The sequence below is a fragment of the Plectropomus leopardus genome, chromosome 15 (assembly GCF_026936395.1).
Source record: "Plectropomus leopardus strain MGB_pleo_1.0 chromosome 15, ASM2693639v1, whole genome shotgun sequence".
Lineage (NCBI taxonomy): Eukaryota > Metazoa > Chordata > Actinopteri > Perciformes > Serranidae > Plectropomus > Plectropomus leopardus.
In genome coordinates, this window is record NC_142190.1 from 19,132,503 (window position 1) to 19,159,208 (window position 26,706).

General features: G+C 36.6%; 1 protein-coding gene across 1 annotated transcript in view; it reads right to left on the reverse strand.

The window, feature by feature from the left end:
• Positions 1–879: 879 nt before the first annotated feature.
• Positions 880–26,706, reverse strand: part of abhd11 (abhydrolase domain containing 11) — a 37,165-nt gene continuing 11,338 nt past the window's right edge. Inside the window, exons 5-6 of the mRNA XM_042499282.2 lie at positions 2,051–2,232; positions 880–1,916 (exon numbers count right to left, since the gene is read on the reverse strand). Of these exons, the coding sequence (XP_042355216.1) occupies positions 1,781–1,916; positions 2,051–2,232 (318 nt within the window). The 3' untranslated portion in view covers positions 880–1,780. The remainder of the gene's footprint in view (positions 1,917–2,050; positions 2,233–26,706) is intronic.

The window sequence follows — 26,706 nt, forward strand, 5'->3', positions numbered from 1 at the left end:
TTCGTTTTCATGAGAAAAGTAAACAGCTTAGTAGGAATATTGTTGTTTTCAGAATTAGGGCAAAAAAAAAATTGAATATTTTGTGCAAGTAAACGTAGTCGCTGTGGTTGAATAAATTCACTTTCCTATGTTGTTGACAGAGTTCCCCCTTTGATGGACTCTTGTCCCATTACAACACTACAGAAGCTGCAGCAGGGCCTGCATATAAACGTCAGCGACACACAGCAATCTGTTTAAATGTGTAACAAGACAAATCTGCTCTGTTTTGGAGGAGGCTGAGGGAATACTTTTCCACCAATTGGAGCTTTAAAAAAAGAATTAAATCAGAAGTTTCACTCAACTAAATTCTGATCATTTAAAGCATTTTAGACTTCAAACGAACATAAAACACTGACTGTTGTAAACATCTAGTGCCATGAAGAGATACACCCTCATTTGTTAAAATTCCTTGTGAGAAAATTCACACAAAACTGGCAACCCAGCTGCCAATCTAATGTCTGCTAGGAATTATTGTAGAATAAAAGTTTTTTTGTTGTTGTTTTTCAAGTTTTACGGAAATGGAAAAGGAGCTCTCAACAAAAGAGGCACACATTTACAACACCCTGCTTATTCATACAGATGGCAGTTTCACTACTGAACAGTACTGCTTAAACCCATGGGAACAGAAATGATATAAACAAGATTACGGTTAGATAGACATACATTGTTGCAGCATATATTTATGAGATACCCATATAGCCTTGCGCCTTAGTTGTAAAGATAAGGGAGATAGGGATAATAAATCGGTAAAACATGTTTCATCAAAACACCGATTGAACTGACCAAATACAAAGACAACAACAACAACATTACCACGGCTTATTGCCAGACAGACAGGAGGGTAGTGTAAGTGTTTAATAATTAGCGTATCCACATGTAACCTGAGATATTCAGGAAACAGATTGTGACAATACTGCATTTGAGTTTATCAGCTCGGTTTTCATAGATGATAATGTTGGCGTAAAAATATAAACAGCACTCTCGATGACCTCGAGTTGTGACGGAGTCACTGACCTGTAAATCCTCATCTCTGACATTACAGCAGATACCCAGAGGAGAGGACTAGAGAAATAAATTCCAAAATATTCAATTTATCACTATTACCAACATCAAAGTAAACTTCTACAACGTGCCATCTGTACACAAAGTCTGCTTTTTTTGCAGCTAAAACCTCGACATGATAACAAACTCCCTTGTGCGAAGAAACAACTTTTATTTCGAGCATTTTTCACTCAGCTTGTCAGATTTACATGCTGTCAAAACTTTAAAATCCACACATCTTACTGCTGGTTCACTGCAGCAGTCCCAGATTGTACTTGGCCCAAAGCTACTTTTCTATCATACTAGCGTAAATGTTTAATGATAAGGAAAGCACTGTGCAAATGAGTTTCTTTGGATTAGTACATCACCTTCAAAACAGCCCCGTTAAGTTATATATTGTCAGTCTCCTAAGCTAAAAATCAATGAAAACCCATCTAGAAACCAGCTGATCTAGTTACACTACTTGTCTGGCAGAGAGACTAAACAAAAGAAAAGTTCACCTAAGCTACACAACACTTGTAATTTTAAAAGGTAAGAACTGCTGTAAAAGAGTAAGTTTGGTCCACTGTTGGCAAATATTAGCATAATTAATGGCTCCACTTGCTCTTGCTGAAGCTGCTGAATACGAACTGTCATTTCCGGTGAGGGCACGCCCAGAGGTGCGAATATTTAAAAGTTCTGAGGTGTAGGCAGTGGGCAGCTAGGACTGGAGAAAGGAGATGATGGAGCTGATGAAATCTAAGGGTTTATCTGCATGGATCCAGTGGCTCGCGTCTGGGATGTACTGGATGTCGGCGTTTGGGAACAGCCTCTCGATTTCTGGGTAATCGTCAGAGCTGGATCAGGAGGGAAGACATGAAGACAGAGGATTTAGAATATCAGGTGACTTTTTTCATGATGAGTAAGTATTCTGCTGTTATGTATTTGTTTTTATCAAAAATTAACAATTTGTGTCTCTGGTGTTTCATACCTGATATAGGCAGAGCTGGCTCCACCTAAAAACAATGTAGGTCCGTTATAGGCGGTGTCAAAGTTGGGGAAGCTCATGACGTCATCAAGATGTGCTGAGATGGCCTCCAGGTTGACCCTCCAGGCATAGTGGCCATTCTGCTCCACCAGGTTAGTCAACAGGAACTGACGCACCGAGCGCTCCTGTGGGAGGTAAGAAAACATGCTTTACTATGACGTTTAAGACATACTCTACTATGACTATTTTGTGCCATTTTGAAATGCTTTACTATGACTTAATGAGTTTTTTTAGACATACTTTGTGACAGTTTTGTCAACATACTGTACTATAATATTTTTCAATATACTAAAACTATATTTGACATGGAATACTGAAAAAAAAAATATTAGCATGTCGAGAAAATAACAGAAAACGCAATAGTATAATATGTTGAAAAATGTCAAAATATGATATGTCCAAAAAAGAGCTGAAAACCACAAAACAGCATGTCAAGACACCACATAGAATAGAATGCAGAAAAGACGTCTAAAAACATCCCAGTATAGATGGCTTGCTATATTATGGTCTAAAGAAATCAAAATATGAAATGTCCACAACAGCTGAAAACATAAAATTGCGTGCTGAGATACCCCATAGCATACAATGTTGCAAAAAAGACAAACAAAGCCCAATTTGGCATGATGAAAAAACATAGAAAATGCCATACTAATGTATCACGAAAAATGTCAAATTATGACATGTCCCAAAAACAGCTAAAAACAGCTGAAAATAGAGTGTGGAGACATAGAATGTTGCAAAAACGGTCCAAAACACCATAAAATGGCATGTCGAAAAAATGACCAAAAAAGCAAGGCTATAGTATGGCAAAAATGTCAAAAAATGACGTCTTAAAAACAGCAGAAAACAGCCGAAAACTGCATTAAATAGCCTGTCGAGACACACAATAGCATAGACAGTTACAAAAACTGCAAAAAACACCATTGAATGGCATGTCGAAAATATGACCAAAAAAGCAAGGCTATAGTATGGCAAAAATGTCAAAAAATGACATGTGTTAAAAGCTGCTAAAAACAGCCTAAAACTGCATTAAATAGCCTGTCGAGACACACAATAGCATAGACTGTTACAAAAACGGTCCAAAACACCATAAAATGGCATGTTGAAAAAATGGCCAAAAAAGCAAGGCTATAGTATGGCAAAAATGTCAAAAAATGACATGTCTTAAAAACAGCTGAAAACAGCTTCAGACTACATACAATTGCGTACTGAGACACGCCATAGGTTAGACTGTTCCAAAAACGACCAAAAACACCATAAAATGGCATGTCGAAAAAGTGAACCAAAGAGCAAGGCTATAGTATGGCAAAAATGTCAAAAAATGACATGTCCCAAAAGCTGCTAAAACAGCCAAAAACTGCATTAAATAGCCTGTCAAGACACACAATAACATAGACTGTTACAAAAACGGCCAAAAACACCATTAAATGGCATGTCGAAAAAATGACCAAAAAAGCAAGGCTATAGTATGGCAAAAATGTCAAAAAATGACATGTCTTAAAAGCTGCTAAAAACACCCTAAAACTGCATTAAATAGCCCGTCGAGACACACAATAGCATAGACAGTTACAAAAACGGTCCAAAACACCATAAAATGGCATGTTGAAAAAATGGCCAAAAAAGCAAGGCTATAGTATGGCAAAAATGTCAAAAAATGACATGTCCTAAAAACAGCCGAAAACAGCTTCAAGGTACATACAATCACGTACTGAGACACGCCATAGCTTAGACTGTTCCAAAAACGAACAAAAACACCATAAAATGGCATGTTGAAAAAATGACCAAAAAAGCAAGGCTATAGTATGGCAAAAATGTCAAAAAATGACATGTCTTAAAAACGGCTGAAAACAGCTTCAGACTACATACAATTGCGTACTGAGCTGTTCCAAAAACGATCAAAACACCATAATATGGCATGTCGAAAAAATGAACCAAAAAGCAAGGCTATAGTATGGCAAAAATGTCAAAAAATGACATGTCCCAAAAGCTGCTAAAAACAGCCGAAAACTGCATTAAATAGCCTGTCAAGACACACAATAGCATAGACTGTTACAAAAACGGCCAAAAACACCATTAAATGGCATGTCGAAAAAATGACCAAAAAAGCAAGGCTATAGTATGGCAAAAATGTCAAAAAATGACATGTGTTAAAAGCTGCTAAAAACACCCTAAAACTGCATTAAATAGCCTGTCGAGACACACAATAGCATAGACTGTTACAAAAACTGCAAAACACACCATAAAATGGCATGTCGAAAAAATGACCAAATAAGCAAGGCTATAGTATGGCAAAAATGTCAAAAAATGACATGTCTTAAAAACAGCCGAAAACAGCCGAAAACTGCATTAAATAGCCTGTCAAGACACACAATAGCATAGACTGTCACAAAAACGTCCCAAAACACCATAAAATGGCATGTCGAAAAAATGACCAAAAAAGCAAGGCTATAGTATGGCAAAAATGTCAAAAAATGACATGTCCTAAAAACAGCCGAAAACAGCTTCAAGGTACATACAATCACGTACTGAGACACGCCATAGCTTAGACTGTTCCAAAAACGAACAAAAACACCATAAAATGGCATGTTGAAAAAATGACCAAAAAAGCAAGGCTATAGTATGGCAAAAATGTCAAAAAATGACATGTCCCAAAAGCTGCTAAAAACAGCCTAAAACTGCATTAAATAGCCTGTCGAGACACACAATAGCATAGACTGTCACAAAAACGGCCAAAAACACCATAAAATGGCATGTCGAAAAAATGAACCAAAAAGCAAGGCTATAGTATGGCAAAAATGTCAAAAAATGACATGTCCCAAAAGCTGCTAAAACAGCCGAAAACTGCATTAAATAGCCTGTCAAGACACACAATAGCATAGACTGTTACAAAAACGGCCAAAAACACCATTAAATGGCATGTTGAAAATATGACCAAAAAAGCAAGGCTATAGTATGGCAAAAATGTCAAAAAATGACATGTCCCAAAAGCTGCTAAAAACACCCTAAAACTGCATTAAATAACCCGTCGAGACACACAATAGCATAGACAGTTACAAAAACGGTCCAAAACACCATAAAATGGCATGTTGAAAAAATGGCCAAAAAGGCAAGGCTATAGTATGGCAAAAATGTCAAAAAATGACATGTCTTAAAAACAGCCGAAAACAGCCGAAAACTGCATTAAATAGCCTGTCAAGACACACACAATAGCATAGACTGTCACAAAAACGTCCCAAAACACCATAAAATGGCATGTTGAAAAAATGGCCAAAAAAGCAAGGCTATAGTATGGCAAAAATGTCAAAAAATGACATGTCCTAAAAACAGCCGAAAACAGCTTAAAACCGCATTACAATAGCCTGTCGAGACACGCCATAGCTTAGACTGTTCCAAAAACGAACAAAAACACCATAAAATGGCATGTTGAAAAAATGACCAAAAAAGCAAGGCTATAGTATGGCAAAAATGTCAAAAAGTGACATGTCTTAAAAACGGCTGAAAACAGCTTCAGACTACATACAATAGCCTGTCAATAGCATAGACTGTTCCAAAAACGACCAAAAACACCATAATATGGCATGTCGAAAAAATGAACCAAAAAGCAAGGCTATAGTATGGCAAAAATGTCAAAAAATGACATGTCCCAAAAGCTGCTAAAAACAGCCGAAAACTGCATTAAATAGCCTGCCGAGACACGCAATAGCATAGACTGTTACAAAAACGGTCCAAAACACCATAAAATGGCATGTTGAAAAAATGGCCAAAAAAGCAAGGCTATAATATGGCAAAAATGTCAAAAAATGACATGTCTTAAAAACAGCAGAAAACAGCCGAAAACTGCATTAAATAGCCTGTCGAGACACACAATAGCATAGACAGTTACAAAAACTGCAAAAAACACCATTAAATGGCATGTCGAAAATATGACCAAAAAAGCAAGGCTATAGTATGGCAAAAATGTCAAAAAATGACATGTCTTAAAAACAGCTCAAAACAGCTTAAAAGCGCATACAATAGCCTGCCGAGACACACAATAGCATAGACTGTTACAAAAAACGGCAAAAAACACCATAAAATGGCATGTCGAAAATATGACCAAAAAAGCAAGGCTATAGTATGGCAAAAATGTCAAAAAATGACATGTCCTAAAAACAGCCGAAAACAGCTTCAAGGTACATACAATCACGTACTGAGACAGGCCATAGCTTAGACTGTTCCAAAAACGAACAAAACCACCATAAAATGGCATGTTGAAAAAATGACCAAAAAAGCAAGGCTATAGTATGGCAAAAATGTCAAAAAATGACATGTCTTAAAAACAGCCGAAAACAGCCTAAAACTGCATTAAACAGCCTGTCAAGACACACAATAGCATAGACTATCACAAAAACGGCCAAAAACACCATAAAATGGCATGTTGAAAAAATGACCAAAAAAGCAAGGCTATAGTATGGCAAAAATGTCAAAAAATGACATGTCTTAAAAACAGCTGAAAACAGCTTCAGACTACATACAATTGCGTACTGAGCTGCTCCAAAAATGATCAAAAACACCATAATATGGCATGTCGAAAAAATGAACCAAAGAGCAAGGCTATAGTATGGCAAAAATGTCAAAAAATGACATGTCTTAAAAGCTGCTAAAAACAGCCGAAAACTGCATTAAATAGCCTGTCAAGACACACAATAGCATAGACTGTTACAAAAACGGTCCAAAACACCATAAAATGGCATGTTGAAAAAATGGCCAAAAAAGCAAGGCTATAGTATGGCAAAAATGTCAAAAAATGACATGTCTTAAAAACAGCCGAAAGCAGCTTAAAACCGCATACAATAGCTTGCCGAGACACGCCATGGCACAGACAGTTACAAAAACTGCAAAAGACACCATAAAATGGCATGTTGAAAATATGACCAAAAAAGCAAGGCTATAGTATGGCAAAAATGTCAAAAAATGACATGTCCCAAAAGCTGCTAAAAACAGCCGAAAACTGCATTAAATAGCCTGCCGAGACACGCAATAGCATAGACTGTTACAAAAACGGTCCAAAACACCATAAAATGGCATGTTGAAAAAATGGCCAAAAAAGCAAGGCTATAGTATGGCAAAAATGTCAAAAAATGACATGTCTTAAAAACAGCTCAAAACAGCTTAAAAGCGCAAACAATAGCCTGCCGAGACACACAATAGCATAGACTGTTACAAAAAACGGCAAAAAACACCATAAAATGGCATGTCGAAAATATGACCAAAAAAGCAAGGCAATAGTATGGCAAAAATGTCAAAAAATTACATGTCTTAAAAACAGCTCAAAACAGCTTAAAAGCGCATACAATAGCCTGCCGAGACACACAATAGCATAAACTGTTACAAAAAACGGCAAAAAACACCATAAAATGGCATGTCGAAAATATGACCAAAAAAGCAAGGCTATAGTATGGCAAAAATGTCAAAAAATGACATGTCCTAAAAACAGCCGAAAACAGCTTCAAGGTACATACAATCACCTAAGGAGACACGCCATAGCTTAGACTGTTCCAAAAACGAACAAAAACACCATAAAATGGCATGTTGAAAAAATGACCAAAAAAGCAAGGCTATAGTATGGCAAAAATGTCAAAAAATGACATGTCTTAAAAACAGCCGAAAACAGCCTAAAACTGCATTAAATAGCCTGTCAAGACACACAATAGCATAGACTGTCACAAAAACGGCCAAAAACACCATAAAATGGCATGTCGAAAAAATGACCAAAAAAGCAAGGCTATAGTATGGCAAAAATGTCAAAAAATGACATGTCTTAAAAACAGCTGAAAACAGCTTCAGACTACATACAATTGCGTACTGAGCTGTTCCAAAAATGATCAAAAACACCATAATATGGCATGTCGAAAAAATGAACCAAAGAGCAAGGCTATAGTATGGCAAAAATGTCAAAAAATGACATGTCCCAAAAGCTGCTAAAAACAGCCGAAAACTGCATTAAATAGCCTGTCAAGACACACAATAGCATAGACTGTTACAAAAACGGTCCAAAACACCATAAAATGGCATGTCGAAAAAATGACCAAATAAGCAAGGCTATAGTATGGCAAAAATGTCAAAAAATGACGTCTTAAAAACAGCCGAAAGCAGCTTAAAACCGCATACAATAGCTTGCCGAGACACGCCATGGCACAGACAGTTACAAAAACTGCAAAAGACACCATAAAATGGCATGTTGAAAATATGACCAAAAAAGCAAGGCTATAGTATGGCAAAAATGTCAAAAAATGACATGTCTTAAAAACAGCAGAAAACAGCCGAAAACTGCATTAAATAGCCTGTCGAGACACACAATAGCATAGACAGTTACAAAAACTGCAAAAAACACCATTAAATGGCATGTCGAAAATATGACCAAAAAAGCAAGGCTATAGTATGGCAAAAATGTAAAAAAAATGACATGTCTTAAAAACAGCTGAAAACAGCTTCAGACTACATACAATTGCGTACTGAGACACGCCATAGGTTAGACTGTTCCAAAAACGACCAAAAACACCATAAAATGGCATGTCGAAAAAATGAACCAAAGAGCAAGGCTATAGTATGGCAAAAATGTCAAAAAATGACATGTCCCAAAAGCTGCTAAAAACAGCCGAAAACTGCATTAAATAGCCTGTCGAGACACACAATAGCATAGACTGTTACAAAAACTGCAAAACACACCATAAAATGGCATGTTGAAAAAATGAACCAAAGAGCAAGGCTATAGTATGGCAAAAATGTCAAAAAATGACATGTCCCAAAAACTGCTAAAAACAGCCGAAAACTGCATTAAATAGCCTGCCGAGACACGCCATGGCACAGACAGTTACAAAAACTGCTAAAGACACCATAAAATGGCATGTTGAAAATATGACCAAAAAAGCAAGGCTATAGTATGGCAAAAATGTCAAAAAATGACATGTCTTAAAAGCTGCTAAAAACAGCCGAAAACTGCATTAAATAGCCTGTCGAGACACACAATAGCATAGACAGTTACAAAAACTGCAAAAGACACCATAAAATGGCATGTTGAAAATATGACCAAAAAAGCAAGGCTATAGTATGGCAAAAATGTCAAAAAATGACATGTCTTAAAAACAGCAGAAAACAGCCGAAAACTGCATTAAATAGCCTGTCGAAACACACAATAGCATAGACAGTTACAAAAACTGCAAAAAACACCATTAAATGGCATGTCGAAAATATGACCAAAAAAGCAAGGCTATAGTATGGCAAAAATGTCAAAAAATGACATGTCTTAAAAACAGCTCAAAACAGCTTAAAAGCGCATACAATAGCCTGCCGAGACGCACAATAGCATAGACTGTTACAAAAAACGGCAAAAAACACCATAAAATGGCATGTCGAAAAAATGACCAAAAAAGCAAGGCTATAGTATGGCAAAAATGTCAAAAAATGACATGTCTTAAAAACAGCCGAAAACAGCCTAAAACTGCATTAAATAGCCTGTCGAGACACACAATAGCATAGACTGTTATAAAAACGGCAAAAAACACCATAAAATGGCATGTTGAAAAAATGACCAAAAAAGCAAGGCTATAGTATGGCAAAAATGTCAAAAACTGACATGTCCCAAAAGCTGCTAAAAACAGCCGAAAACTGCATTAAATAGCCTGTCGAGACACACAATAGCATAGACTGTTACAAAAACTGCAAAAAACACCATTAAATGGCATGTCAAAAAAATGACCAAAAAAGCAAGGCTATAGTATGGCAAAAATGTCAAAAAATGACACGTCTTAAAAGCTGCTAAAAACATCCTAAAACTGCATTAAATAGCCTGTCGAGACACACAATAGCATAGACAGTTACAAAAACGGTCCAAAACACCATAAAATGGCATATTGAAAAAAATGACCAAAAAAGCAAGGCTATAGTATGGTAAAAATGTCAAAAAATGACATGTTTTAAAAACAGCCGAAAACAGCCGAAAACTGCATTAAATAGCCTGTCAAGACACACAATAGCATAGACTGTTACAAAAACAGCAAAAAACACCATAAAATGGCATGTTGAAAAAATGACCAAAAAAGCAAGGCTATAGTATGGCAAAAATGTCAAAAAATGACATGTCTTAAAAACAGCCGAAAACAGCTTCAAACTGCATTAAATAGCCTGTCTGAGACACACAATAGCATAGACTGTTACAAAACGGTTAAAACACCATAATATGGCATGTCGAAAAAATGAACCAAAGAGCAAGGCTATAGTATGGCAAAAATGTCAAAAAATGACATGTCCCAAAGCTGCTAAAAACAGCTGAAAACTGCATTAAATAGCCTGCCGAGAGACACAATAGCATAGACAGTTACAAAAACGTCCCAAAACACCATAAAATGGCATGTCGAAAAAATGACCAAAAAAGCAAGGCTATAGTATGGCAAAAATGTCAAAAAATGACATGTCCCAAAAGCTGTTAAAAACACCCTAAAACTGCATTAAATAGCCTGTCGAGACACACAAAGCATAGACAGTTACAAAAACGGTCCAAAACACCATAAAATGGCATGTTGAAAAAATGGCCAAAAAAGCAAGGCTATAGTATGGCAAAAATGTCAAAAAATGACATGTCCTAAAAACAGCCAAAAACAGCTTAAAACCGCATACAATAGCTTGCAGAGACACTCCATGGTACAGACAGTTACAAAAACGTCCCAAAACACCATAAAATGGCATGTCGAAAAAATGACCAAAAAAGCAAGGCTATAGTATGGCAAAAATGTCAAAAAATGACATGTCTTAAAAACAGCTCAAAACAGCTTAAAAGCGCATTAAATAGCCTGCCGAGACACACAATAGCATAAACTGTTATAAAAAACGGCAAAAAACACCATAAAATGGCATGTTGAAAAAATGACCAAAAAAGCAAGGCTATAGTATGGCAAAATGTCAAAAAATGACATGTCTTAAAAAAGCTGCTAAAACAGCTTCAAACTACATTAAATAGCCTGAGACACGCCATAGCTTAGACTGTCCAAAAACGACCAAAAACACCATAATATGGCATGTCGAAAAAATGAACCAAAGAGCAAGGCTATAGTATGGCAAAAATGTCAAAAAATGACATGTCCTAAAAGCTGCTAAAAACAGCTTAAAACCGCATACAATAGCTTGCAGAGATACGCCATGGCACAGACAGTTACAAAAACGTCCATAACACCATAAAATGGCATGTCGAAAAAATGACCAAAAAAGCAAGGCTATAGTATGGCAAAAATGTCAAAAAATGACATGTCCCAAAAACTGCTAAAGACAGCTTAAACCTGCATTAAATAACTTGCCGAGACACGCAATGGCATAGACTGTTACAATGATGGCCAAAAACACCATAATAAGGCATGTCAAAAAAATGACCAAAAAAGCAAGGCTATAGTATGGCAAAAAATGACATGTCTCAAAAAATAGCCAAAAGCGGTTAAAACCCAGACAATAGCTCGCTAAGACACGCCATAGCATAGAATGATGCAAAAATGGTAAAAAACACTATGAATGAAGTTCATTTCTTAACCTAGATTAGGAATTAGGACAACGCCTCAACCACGTCTTATTACCTGCTCGCCTACTTTTACCTGGCCAACCCATTCTCCTCTGTTTTACTTGGATCTCTCGGCCCACCCAACACTTCCCTTGTCTGTTTGAGGTCCTGCCTCATCCATTATCGTCTCCCATCTCGTCGAGCCTACCTCATTTCCTTCTCTCCTCAATCTCGTTGTTCATTCCTGTCCTTCCTGTTTCTCATTTTAGGCCACGGGAATCGGATCAGGTGGACACATGCAAGAAGTAACCCCATTCTGAGTCTCCCTCGACCCGGCTTAAAGACATCCTCCAGGACCAGCCACACACATCCATCACCGACCAACGGAACCAAACCTTCATACCATAATAAATATTTGAATGATATATTGTTGTGATGTGGTCCTTGCTAGTGAATATGGTATGTTGAAAAATGACTGAAAAAGCAAGGCTATAGTATGGCAAAAATGTCAAAAAATGACATGTCTTAAAAACAGCCGAAAACAGCCTAAAACTGCATTAAATAGCCTGTCAAGACACACAGTAGCATAGACTGTCACAAAAACGGCCAAAAACACCATAAAATGGCATGTCGAAAAAATGAACCAAAGAGCAAGGCTATAGTATAGCAAAAATGTCAAAAAATGACATGTCCCGAAAGCTGCTAAAAACAGCCGAAAACTGCATTAAATAGCCTGTCAAGACACACAATAGCATAGACTGTCACAAAAACGTCCCAAAACACCATAAAATGGCATGTCGAAAAAATGACCAAAAAAGCAAGGCTATAGTATGGCAAAAATGTCAAAAAATGACATGTCTTAAAAACAGCCGAAAACAGCCTAATACTGCATTAAATAGCCTGTCAAGACACACAATAGCATAGACTGTTACAAAAACGGCCAAAAACACCATTAAATGGCATGTCGAAAAAATGAACAAAAAAGCAAGGCTATAGTATGGCAAAAATGTCAAAAAATGACATGTCTTAAAAACAGCCGAAAACACCCTAAAACTGCATTAAATAGCTTGCAGAGACACGCCATAGCTTAGACTGTTCCAAAAATGACCAAAAACACCATAATATGGCATGTCGAAAAAATGACCAAATAAGCAAGGCTATAGTATGGCAAAAATGTCAAAAAATGACATGTCTTAAAAGCTGCTAAAAACAGCCGAAAACTGCATTAAATAGCCTGTCAAGACACACAATAGCATAGACTGTTACAAAAACGGTCCAAAACACCATAAAATGGCATGTTGAAAAAATGGCCAAAAAAGCAAGGCTATAGTATGGCAAAAATGTCAAAAAATGACGTCTTAAAAACAGCCGAAAGCAGATTCAAGGTACATACAATAGCTTGCCGAGACACGCCATAGCATAGACAGTTCCAAAACTGCAAAAAACACCATAAAATGGCATGTTGAAAATATGACCAAAAAAGCAAGGCTATAGTATGGCAAAAATGTTAAAAAATGACATGTCTTAAAAACAGCAGAAAACAGCCGAAAACTGAATTAAATAGCCTGTCGAGACACACAATAGCATAGACAGTTACAAAAACTGCAAAAAACACCATAAAATGGCATGTCGAAAAAATGACCAAAAAAGCATGGCTATAGTATGGCAAAAATGTCAAAAAATGACATGTCTTAAAAACAGCTCAAAACAGCTTCAGACTACATACAATTGCGTACTGAGACACGCCATAGGTTAGACTGTTCCAAAAACGACCAAAAACACCATAAAATGGCATGTCGAAAAAATGAACCAAAGAGCAAGGCTATAGTATGGCAAAAATGTCAAAAAATGACATGTCCTGAAAGCTGCTAAAAACAGCCGAAAACTGCATTAAATAGCCTGTCAAGACACACAATAGCATAGACTGTCACAAAAACGTCCCAAAACACCATAAAATGGCATGTCGAAAAAATGACCAAAAAAGCAAGGCTATAGTATGGCAAAAATGTCAAAAAATGACATGTCTTAAAACAGCCGAAAACAGCTTCAAACTACATACAATAGCCCGTCTGAGACACACAATAGCATAGACTGTTCCAAAAAGCGGCCAAAAACACCATAAAATGGCATGTTGAAAAATGACCAAAAAGCAAGGCTATAGTATGGCAAAATGTCAAAAAATGACATGTCTTAAAAACAGCCGAAACAGCTTCAAGGTACATACAATCACAGCCTGAGACACACAAAAGCATAGACAGTTACAAAACTGCAAAACACCATAATATGGCATGTCGAAAAAATGACCAAAAAAGCAAGGCTATAGTATGGCAAAAATGTCAAAAAATGACATGTCTTAAAAACAGCTCAAAACAGCTTAAAAGCGCATACAATAGCCTGCCGAGACACACAATAGCATAGACTGTTACAAAAACGGCAAAAAACACCATAAAATGGCATGTTGAAAAAAATGACCAAAAAAGCAAGGCTATAGTATGGCAAAAATGTCAAAAAATGACATGTCCCAAAAGCTGCTAAAAACAGCCTAAAACTGCATTAAATAGCTTGCAGAGACACGCCATAGCTTAGACTGTTCCAAAAACGACCAAAAACACCATAAAATGGCATGTCGAAAAAATGACCAAAAAAGCAAGGCTATAGTATGGCAAAAATGTCAAAAAATGACATGTCTTAAAAACAGCCGAAAACAGCTTCAAGGTACATACAATCGCGTACTGAGACACGCCATAGCTTAGACTGTTCCAAAAACGACCAAAAACACCATAAAATGGCATGTCGAAAAAATGACCAAAAAAGCAAGGCTATAGTATGGCAAAAATGTCAAAAAATGACATGTCTTAAAAACAGCTCAAAACAGCCTAAAACTGCATTAAATAGCTTGCCGAGACACGCAATAGCATAGACTGTTACAAAAACGTCCCAAAACACCATAAAATGGCATGTTGAAAAAATGACCAAATAAGCAAGGCTATAGTATGGCAAAAATGTCAAAAAATGACATGTCTTAAAAACAACCGAAAACAGCTTCAAGGTACATACAATCGCGTACTGAGACACGCCATAGCTTAGACTGTTCCAAAAACGGCAAAAAACACCATAAAATGGCATGTTGAAAAAATGACCAAAAAAGCAAGGCTATAGTATGGCAAAAATGTCAAAAAATGACATGTCCCAAAAGCTGCTAAAAACAGCCTAAAACTGCATTAAATAGCTTGCAGAGACACGCAATAGCATAGACTGTTACAAAAACGGCAAAAAACACCATAAAATGGCATGTTGAAAAAATGGCCAAAAAAGCAAGGCTATAGTATGGCAAAAATGTCCAAAAATGACATGTCCCAAAAGCTGCTAAAAACACCCTAAAACTGCATTAAATAGCCTGTCGAGACACACAATAGCATAGACTGTTACAAAAACGGCCCAAAACACCATAAAATGGTATATCGAAAATATGACCAAAAAAGCAAGGCCATAGTATGGCAAAAATGTCAAAAAATGACATGTCTTAAAAACAGCCGAAAACAGCTTCAGACTACATACAATCGCGTACTGACACACGCCATAGGTTAGACTGTTCCAAAAACGACCAAAAACACCATAAAATGGCATGTCGAAAAAATGAACCAAAGAGCAAGGCTATAGTATGGCAAAAATGTCAAAAAATGACATGTCTCAAAAGCTGCTAAAAACACCCTAAAACTGCATTAAATAGCCTGTCGAGACACACAATAGTATAGACTGTTACAAAAACGGCAAAAACACCATAAAATGGCATGTTGAAAAAATGACCAAAAAAGCAAGGCTATAGTATGGCAAAAATGTCAAAAAATGACATGTCTTAAAAGCTGTTAAAAACACCCTAAAACTGCATTAAATAGCCTGTCGAGACACACAATAGCATAGACAGTTACAAAAACGGTCCAAAACACCATAAAATGGCATGTTGAAAAAATGGCCAAAAAAGCAAGGCTATAGTATGGCAAAAATGTCAAAAAATGACATGTCCTAAAAACAGCCGAAAACAGATTAAAGGTACATACAATCCTTGCAGAGACACTCCATGGTATAGACAGTTACAAAACGTCCAAAACACCATAAAATGGCATGTCGAAAAATGAACCAAAAAGCAAGGCTATAGTATGGCAAAATGTCAAAAATGACATATCTTAAAACAGCTCAAAACAGCTTAAAAGCGCATGAAATAGCCTGCCGAGACACACAATAGCATAAACTGTTATAAAAAAGGCAAAAAACACCATCATATGGCATGTTGAAAAAATGACCAAAAAAGCAAGGCTATAGTATGGCAAAATGTCAAAAAATGACATGTCTTAAAAACAGCCGAAAACAGCTTCAAGCTACATACAATCGTGTACTGAGACATGCCATAGCTTAGATTGTTCCAAAAACGACCAAAAACACCATAATATGGCATGTCGAAAAAATGAACCAAAGAGCAAGGCTATAGTATGGCAAAAATGTCAAAAAATGACATGTCCCAAAAGCTGCTAAAAACAGCTTAAAACTGCGTTAAATAGCCTGTCGAGACACACAATAGCATGGACTGTTACAAAAACTGCAAAAAACACCATAAAATGATATGTCCAAAAAATGACGTAAAAAGCAAGGCTATAGTATGGCAAAACTGTCAAAAAATGACATGTCCCAAAAACTGCTAAAGACAGCTTAAACCTGCATTAAATAACCTGCCGAGACACGCAATGGCATAGACTGTTACAATGATGGCCAAAAACACCATAATAAGGCATGTCAAAAAAATGACCAAAAAAGCAAGGCTATAGTATGGCAAAAAATGACATGTCTCAAAAACAGCCAAAAAGCGGTTAAAACCGCGTACAATAGCTCGCTAAGACACGCCATAGCACAGAATGATGCAAAAATGGTAAAAAACACTATGAATGAAGTTCATTTCTTAACCTAGATTAGGAATTAGGACAACGCCTCAACCACGTCTCATTACCTGCTCGCCTACTTTTACCTGGCCAACCCATTCTCCTCTGTTTTACTTGGATCTCTCGGCCCACCCAACACTTCCCTTGTCTGTTTGAGGTCCTGCCTCATCCATTATCGTCTCCCATCTCGTCGAGCCTACCTCATTTCCTTCTCTCCTCAATCTCGTTGTTCATTCCTGTCCTTCCTGTTTCTCATTTTAGGCCACGGGAATCGGATCAGGTGGACACATGCAAGAAGTAACCCCATTCTGAGTCTCCCTCGACCCGGCTTAAAGACATCCTCCAGGACCAGCCACACACATCCATCACCGACCAACGGAACCAAACCTTCATACCATAATAAATATTTGAATGATATATTGTTGTGATGTGGTCCTTGCTAGTGAATATGGTATGTTGAAAAATGACTGAAAAAGCAAGGCTATAGTATGGCAAAAATATAAAAAATGACATGTCCTAAAAAGAGTTGAAAACAGCTTGAAATTGCATACAATAGTGTACTGAGACACGCCATATCAAAGACTGTTAAATAATGGCCAAAACCACCATAAAATGGCATGTCGAAGAAATCACCAAAAAAGCAAGGCTATAGTATGGCAAAAATGTCAAAAAATGACATGTCTTAAAAACAGCCGAAAACAGCCTAAAACTGCATTAAATAGCCTGTCAAGACACACAATAGCATAGACTGTCACAAAAACGGCCAAAAACACCATAAAATGGCATGTTGAAAAAGTGACCAAAAAAGCAAGGCTATAGTATGGCAAAAATGTCAAAAAATGACATGTCTTAAAAATAGCTCAAAACAGCTTCAGACTACATACAATCGCGTACTGACACACGCCATAGCTTAGACTGTTCCAAAAACGACCAAAAACACCATAAAATGGCATGTCGAAAAAATGAACCAAAGAGCAAGGCTATAGTATGGAAAAAATGTCAAAAAATGACATGTCTTAAAAACAGCTCAAAACAGCTTAAAAGCGCATACAATAGCCTGCCGAGACACACAATAGCATAGACTGTTCCAAAAATGGCAAAAAACACCATAAAATGGCATGTCGAAAAAATGACCAAAAAAGCAAGGCTATAGTATGGCAAAAATGTCAAAAAATGACATGTCTTAAAAACAGCCGAAAACAGCCTAATACTGCATTAAATAGCCTGTCAAGACACACAATAGCATAGACTGTCACAAAAACGGCCAAAAACACCATAAAATGGCATGTCGAAAAAATGACTAAAAAAGCAAGGCTATAGTATGGCAAAAATGTCAAAAAATGACATGTCCTAAAAACAGCCGAAAACAGCTTAAGACCGCATACAATAGCTTGCAGAGACACGCCATAGCTTAGACTGTTCCAAAAATGACCAAAAACACCATAATATGGCATGTCGAAAAAATGAGCAAAAAAGCAAGGCTATAGTATGGCAAAAATGTCAAAAAATAATATGTCTCAAAAACTGCTAAAAACACCGTAAAACTGCATTAAATAGCCTGTCGAGAAACACAATAGCATAGACTGTTACAAAAACGGCAAAAAACACCATAAAATGGCATGTTGAAAAAATGACCAAAAAGCAAGGCTATAGTATGGCAAAAATGTCAAAAAATGACATGTCCCAAAAGCTGCTAAAAACAGCCTAAAACTGCATTAAATAGCTTGCAGAGACACGCAATAGCATAGACTGTTACAAAAACGTCCCAAAACACCATAAAATGGCATGTCGAAAAAATGACCAAAAAAGCAAGGCTATAGTATGGCAAAAATGGCAAAAAATGACATGTCTTAAAAACAGCCGAAAACAGATTCAAGGTACATACAATCCCGTACTGAGACACGCCATAGCATAGACTGTTCCAAAAACGGCCAAAAACACCATAAAATGGCATGTCGAAAAAATGAACCAAAGAGCAAGGCTATAGTATGGAAAAAATGTCAAAAATTACATGTCTGAAAAACAGCCGAAAACAGCTTAAAACCGCATATAATAGCCTGCCAAGACACACAATAGCATAGACTGTTACAAAAACAGCAAAAAACACCATAAAATGGCATGTCGAAAAAATGAACCAAAGAGAAAGGCTATAGTATGGCAAAAATATCAAAAAATGACATATCTTAAAAACAGCCGAAAACAGCCTAAAACTGTATTAAATAGCCTGTCGAAACACACAATAGCATAGACTGTTACAAAAACGGCAAAAAACACCATAAAATGGCATGTCGAAAAAATGACCAAAAAAGCAAGGCTATAGTATGGCAAAAATGTCAAAAACTGACATGTCCCAAAAGCTGCTAAAAACAGCCTAAAACTGCATTAAATAGCCTGCCGAGACACACAATAGCATAGACTGTTACAAAAACAGCAAAAAAAAACCCATAAAATGGCATGTTGAAAAAATGGCCAAAAAAGCAAGGCTATAGTATGGCAAAAATGTCAAAAAATGACATGTCTTAAAAACAGCCGAAAACAGCTTCAAGGTACATACAATCGCGTACTGAGACACGCCATAGCTTAGACTGTTCCAAAAACGACCAAAAAGACCATAAAATGGCATGTCGAAAAAATGAACCAAAGGGCAAGGCTATAGTATGGCAAAAATGTCAAAAAATGACATGTCTTAAAAACAGCCGAAAACAGCTTAAAACCGCATATAATAGCCTGCCAAGACACACAATAGCATAGACTGTTACAAAAACAGCAAAAAACACCATAAAATGGCATGTTGAAAAAATGAACCAAAGAGCAAGGCTATAGTATGGCAAAAATGTCAAAAAATGACATGTCCCAAAATCTGCTAAAAACAGCCTAAAACTGCATTAAATAGCCTGCCGAGACACGCAATAGCATAGACTGTTACAAAAACGTCCCAAAACACCATAAAATGGCATGTCGAAAAAATGACCAAAAAAGCAAGGCTATAGTATGGCAAAAATGTCAAAAAATGACATGTCTTAAAAACAGCCGAAAACAGCCTAATACTGCATTAAATAGCCTGTCAAGACACACAATAGCATAGACTGTCACAAAAACGGCCAAAAACACCATAAAATGGCATGTCGAAAAAATGACTAAAAAAGCAAGGCTATAGTATGGCAAAAATGTCAAAAAATGACATGTCCCAAAAGCTGCTAAAAACAGCCTAAAACTGCATTAAATAGCTTGCAGAGACACGCAATAGCATAGACTGTTACAAAAACGTCCCAAAACACCATAAAATGGCATGTCGAAAAAATGACCAAAAAAGCAAGGCTATAGTATGGCAAAAATGTCAAAAAATGACATGTCTTAAAAACAGCCGAAAACAGATTCAAGGTACATACAATCCCGTACTGAGACACGCCATAGCATAGACTGTTCCAAAAACGACCAAAAACACCATAAAATGGCATGTCGAAAAAATGAACCAAAGAGCAAGGCTATAGTATGGCAAAAATATCAAAAAATGACATATCTTAAAAACAGCCGAAAACAGCCTAAAACTGTATTAAATAGCCTGTCGAAACACACAATAGCATAGACTGTTACAAAAACGGCAAAAAACACCATAAAATGGCATGTCGAAAAAATGACCAAAAAAGCAAGGCTATAGTATGGCAAAAATGTCAAAAAATGACATGTCCCAAAAGCTGCTAAAAACAGCCTAAAACTGCATTAAATAGCCTGTCGAGACACACAATAGCATAGACTGTTACAAAAACGGCAAAAAACACCATAAAATGGCATGTTGAAAAAATGGCCAAAAAAGCAAGGCTATAGTATGGCAAAAATGTCAAAAAATGACATGTCTTAAAAACAGCCGAAAACAGCTTCAAGGTACATACAATCGCGTACTGAGACACGCCATAGCTTAGACTGTTCCAAAAACGACCAAAAACACCATAAAATGGCATGTCGAAAAAATGACCAAAAAAGCAAGGCTATAGTATGGCAAAAATGTCAAAAATGACATGTCTTAAAAACAGCCGAAAACAGCCTAATACTGCATTAAATAGCCTGTCAAGACACACAATAGCATAGACTGTCACAAAAACGGCCAAAAACACCATAAAATGGCATGTCGAAAAAATGACTAAAAAAGCAAGGCTATAGTATGGCAAAAATGTCAAAAAATGACATGTCCTAAAAACAGCCGAAAACAGCTTAAGACCGCATACAATAGCTTGCAGAGACACGCCATAGCTTAGACTGTTCCAAAAATGACCAAAAACACCATAATATGGCATGTCGAAAAAATGAGCAAAAAAGCAAGGCTATAGTATGGCAAAAATGTCAAAAAATGACATGTCTCAAAAGCTGCTAAAAACACCCTAAAACTGCATTAAATAGCCTGTCGAGAAACACAATAGCATAGACTGTTACAAAAACGGCAAAAAACACCATAAAATGGCATGTTGAAAAAATGACCAAAAAGCAAGGCTATAGTATGGCAAAAATGTCAAAAAATGACATGTCCCAAAAGCTGCTAAAAACAGCCTAAAACTGCATTAAATAGCTTGCAGAGACACGCAATAGCATAGACTGTTACAAAAACGTCCCAAAACACCATAATATGGCATGTCGAAAAAATGACCAAAAAAGCAAGGCTATAGTATGGCAAAAATGTCAAAAAATGACATGTCTTAAAAACAGCCGAAAACAGATTCAAGGTACATACAATCCCGTACTGAGACACGCCATAGCATAGACTGTTCCAAAAACGACCAAAAACACCATAAAATGGCATGTCGAAAAAATGAACCAAAGAGCAAGGCTATAGTATGGCAAAAATGTCAAAAAATGACATGTGTTAAAAACAGCCGAAAACAGCTTAAAACCGCATATAATAGCCTGCCAAGACACACAATAGCATAGACTGTTCCAAAAACAGCAAAAAACACCATAAAATGGCATGTCGAAAAAATGAACCAAAGAGCAAGGCTATAGTATGGCAAAAATATCAAAAAATGACATGTCTTAAAAACAGCCGAAAACAGCCTAAAACTGTATTAAATAGCCTGTCGAAACACACAATAGCATAGACTGTTACAAAAACGGCAAAAAACACCATAAAATGGCATGTCGAAAAAATGAACCAAAGAGCAAGGCTATAGTATGGCAAAAATATCAAAAAATGACATATCTTAAAAACAGCCGAAAACAGCCTAAAACTGTATTAAATAGCCTGTCGAAACACACAATAGCATAGACTGTTACAAAAACGGCAAAAAACACCATAAAATGGCATGTCGAAAAAATGACCAAAAAAGCAAGGCTATAGTATGGCAAAAATGTCAAAAAATGACATGTCCCAAAAGCTGCTAAAAACAGCCTAAAACTGCATTAAATAGCCTGCCGAGACACACAATAGCATAGACTGTTACAAAAACAGCAAAAAAAAACCCATAAAATGGCATGTTGAAAAAATGGCCAAAAAAGCAAGGCTATAGTATGGCAAAAATGTCAAAAAATGACATGTCTTAAAAACAGCTCAAAACAGCTTAAAAGCGCATACAATAGCCTGCCGAGACACACAATAGCATAGACTGTTACAAAAACGGCAAAAAACACCATAAAATGGCATGTCGAAAAAATGACCAAAAAAGCAAGGCTATAGTATGGCAAAAATGTCAAAAAATGACATGTCTTAAAAACAGCCGAAAACAGCTTCAAGATACATACAATAGCGTACTGAGACACGCCATAGCATAGACTGTTCCAAAAACGACCAAAAACACCATAAAATGGCATGTCGAAAAAATTACCCAAAGAGCAAGGCTATAGTATGGCAAAAATGTCAAAAAATGACATGTCTTAAAAACAGCCGAAAACAGCTTAAAACTGCATACAATAGCCTGCCAAGACACACAATAGCATAGACTGTTCCAAAAACAGCAAAAAACACCATAAAATGGCATGTCGAAAAAATGAACCAAAGAGCAAGGCTATAGTATGGCAAAAATATCAAAAAATGACATATCTTAAAAACAGCCGAAAACAGCCTAAAACTGTATTAAATAGCCTGTCGAAACACACAATAGCATAGACTGTTACAAAAACGGCAAAAAACACCATAAAATGGCATGTCGAAAAAATGACCAAAAAAGCAAGGCTATAGTATGGCAAAAATGTCAAAAAATGACATGTCCCAAACGCTGCTAAAAACAGCCTAAAACTGCATTAAATAGCCTGCTGAGACACACAATAGCATAGATTGTTAAAAAACAGCCAAAAAACACCATAATATGGCATGTTGAAAAAAATGACCCAAAAAGCAAGGCTATAGTATGGCAAAAATGTCAAAAAATGACATGTCTTAAAAACAGCCGAAAACAGCTTCAAGGTACATACAATCGCGTACTGAGACACGCCATAGCTTAGACTGTTCCAAAAACGACCAAAAACACCATAAAATGGCATGTCGAAAAAATGACCAAAAAAGCAAGGCTATAGTATGGCAAAAATGTCAAAAAATGACATGTCTTAAAAACAGCCGAAAACAGCCTAATACTGCATTAAATAGCCTGTCAAGACACACAATAGCATAGACTGTCACAAAAACGGCCAAAAACACCATAAAATGGCATGTCGAAAAAATGACTAAAAAAGCAAGGCTATAGTATGGCAAAAATGTCAAAAAATGACATGTCCTAAAAACAGCCGAAAACAGCTTAAGACCGCATACAATAGCTTGCAGAGACACGCCATAGCTTAGACTGTTCCAAAAATGACCAAAAACACCATAATATGGCATGTCGAAAAAATGAGCAAAAAAGCAAGGCTATAGTATGGCAAAAATGTCAAAAAATAACATGTCTCAAAAACTGCTAAAAACACCCTAAAACTGCATTAAATAGCCTGTCGAGAAACACAATAGCATAGACTGTTACAAAAACGGCAAAAAACACCATAAAATGGCATGTCGAAAAAAATGACCAAAAAAGCAAGGCTATAGTATGGCAAAAATGTCAAAAAATGACATGTCCCAAAAGCTGCTAAAAACAGCCTAAAACTGCATTAAATAGCTTGCAGAGACACGCAATAGCATAGACTGTTACAAAAACGTCCCAAAACACCATAAAATGGCATGTCGAAAAAATGACCAAAAAAGCAAGGCTATAGTATGGCAAAATGTCAAAAATGACATGTCTTAAAAACAGCCGAAAACAGATTCAAGGTACATACAATCCCGTACTGAGACACGCCATAGCATAGACTGTTCCAAAAACGACCAAAAACACCATAAAATGGCATGTCGAAAAAATGAACCAAAGAGCAAGGCTATAGTATGGCAAAAATGTCAAAAAATGACATGTGTTAAAAACAGCCGAAAACAGCTTAAAACCGCATATAATAGCCTGCCAAGACACACAATAGCATAGACTGTTCCAAAAACAGCAAAAAACACCATAAAATGGCATGTCGAAAAAATGAACCAAAGAGCAAGGCTATAGTATGGCAAAAATATCAAAAAATGACATATCTTAAAAACAGCCGAAAACAGCCTAAAACTGTATTAAATAGCCTGTCGAAACACACAATAGCATAGACTGTTACAAAAACGGCAAAAAACACCATAAAATGGCATGTCGAAAAAATGACCAAAAAAGCAAGGCTATAGTATGGCAAAAATGTCAAAAAATGACATGTCCCAAAAGCTGCTAAAAACAGCCTAAAACTGCATTAAATAGCCTGCCGAGACACACAATAGCATAGACTGTTACAAAAACAGCAAAAAAAAACCCATAAAATGGCATGTTGAAAAAATGGCCAAAAAAGCAAGGCTATAGTATGGCAAAAATGTCAAAAAATGACATGTCTTAAAAACAGCTCAAAACAGCTTAAAAGCGCATACAATAGCCTGCCGAGACACACAATAGCATAGACTGTTACAAAAACGACCAAAAACACCATAATATGGCATGTCGAAAAAATGACCAAAAAAGCAAGGCTATAGTATGGCAAAAATGTCAAAAAATGACATGTCTTAAAAACAGCCGAAAACAGATTCAAGGTATATACAATCCCGTACTGAGACACGCCATAGCATAGACTGTTCAAAAAACGACCAAAAACACCATAAAATGGCATGTCGAAAAAATGAACCAAAGAGCAAGGCTATAGTATGGCAAAAATATCAAAAAATGACATATCTTAAAAACAGCCGAAAACAGCCTAAAACTGTATTAAATAGCCTGTCGAAACACACAATAGCATAGACTGTTACAAAAACGGCAAAAAACACCATAAAATGGCATGTCGAAAAAATGACCAAAAAAGCAAGGCTATAGTATGGCAAAAATGGCAAAAAATGACATGTCCCAAAAGCAGGTAAAAACAGCCTAAAACTGCATTAAATAGCTTGCAGAGACACGCCATGGCACAGACAGTTACAAAAACGTCCCAAAACACCATAAAATGGCATGTCGAAAAAATGACCAAAAAAGCAAGGCTATAGTATGGCAAAAATGTCAAAAAATGACATGTCCCAAAAGCTGCTAAAAACAGCCGAAAACTGCATTAAATAGCTTGCAGAGACACGCAATAGCATAGACTGTTACAAAAACGTCCCAAAACACCATAAAATGGCATGTCGAAAAAATGACCAAAAAAGCAAGGCTATAGTATGGCAAAAATGTCAAAAAATGACATGTCTTAAAAACAGCTCAAAACAGCTTAAAAGCGCATACAATAGCCTGCCGAGACACACAATAGCATAGACTGTTACAAAAACGGCAAAAAACACCATAAAATGGCATGTTGAAAAATGACCAAAAAGCAAGGCTATAGTATGGCAAAATGTCAAAAATGACATGTCTTAAAAACAGCCGAAAACAGCTTCAAGATACATACAATAGCGTACTGAGACACGCCATAGCATAGACTGTTCCAAAAACGACCAAAAACACCATAAAATGGCATGTCGAAAAAATGAACCAAAGAGCAAGGCTATAGTATGGCAAAAATGTCAAAAAATGACATGTCTTAAAAACAGCCGAAAACAGCTTAAAACCGCATATAATAGCCTGCCAAGACACACAATAGCATAGACTGTTCCAAAAACAGCAAAAAACACCATAAAATGGCATGTCGAAAAAATGAACCAAAGAGCAAGGCTATAGTATGGCAAAAATATCAAAAAATGACATATCTTAAAAACAGCCGAAAACAGCCTAAAACTGTATTAAATAGCCTGTCGAAACACACAATAGCATAGACTGTTACAAAAACGGCAAAAAACACCATAAAATGGCATGTCGAAAAAATGACCAAAAAAGCAAGGCTATAGTATGGCAAAAATGTCAAAAAATGACATGTCCCAAAAGCTGCTAAAAACAGCCTAAAACTGCATTAAATAGCTTGCAGAGACACGCCATGGCACAGACAGTTACAAAAACGTCCCAAAACACCATAAAATGGCATGTCGAAAAAATGACCAAAAAAGCAAGGCTATAGTATGGCAAAAATGTCAAAAAATGACATGTCCCAAAAGCTGCTAAAAACAGCCGAAAACTGCATTAAATAGCTTGCAGAGACACGCAATAGCATAGACTGTTACAAAAACGTCCCAAAACACCATAAAATGGCATGTCGAAAAAATGACCAAAAAAGCAAGGCTATAGTATGGCAAAAATGTCAAAAAATGACATGTCTTAAAAACAGCTCAAAACAGCTTCAGACTACATACAATCGCGTACTGACACACGCCATAGGTTAGACTGTTCCAAAAACGACCAAAAACACCATAAAATGGCATGTCGAAAAAATTAACCAAAGAGCAAGGCTATAGTATGGCAAAAATGTCAAAAAATGACATGTCTCAAAAGCTGATAAAAACACCCTAAAACTGCATTAAATAGCCTGTCGAGAAACACAATAGCATAGACTGTTACAAAAACGGCAAAAAACACCATAAAATGGCATGTCGAAAAAATGACCAAAAAAGCAAGGCTATAGTATGGCAAAAATGTCAAAAAATGACATGTCTTAAAAACAGCCGAAAACAGCTTCAAGGTACATACAATCGCGTACTGAGACACGCCATAGCTTAGACTGTTCCAAAAACGACCAAAAACACCATAATATGGCATGTCGAAAAA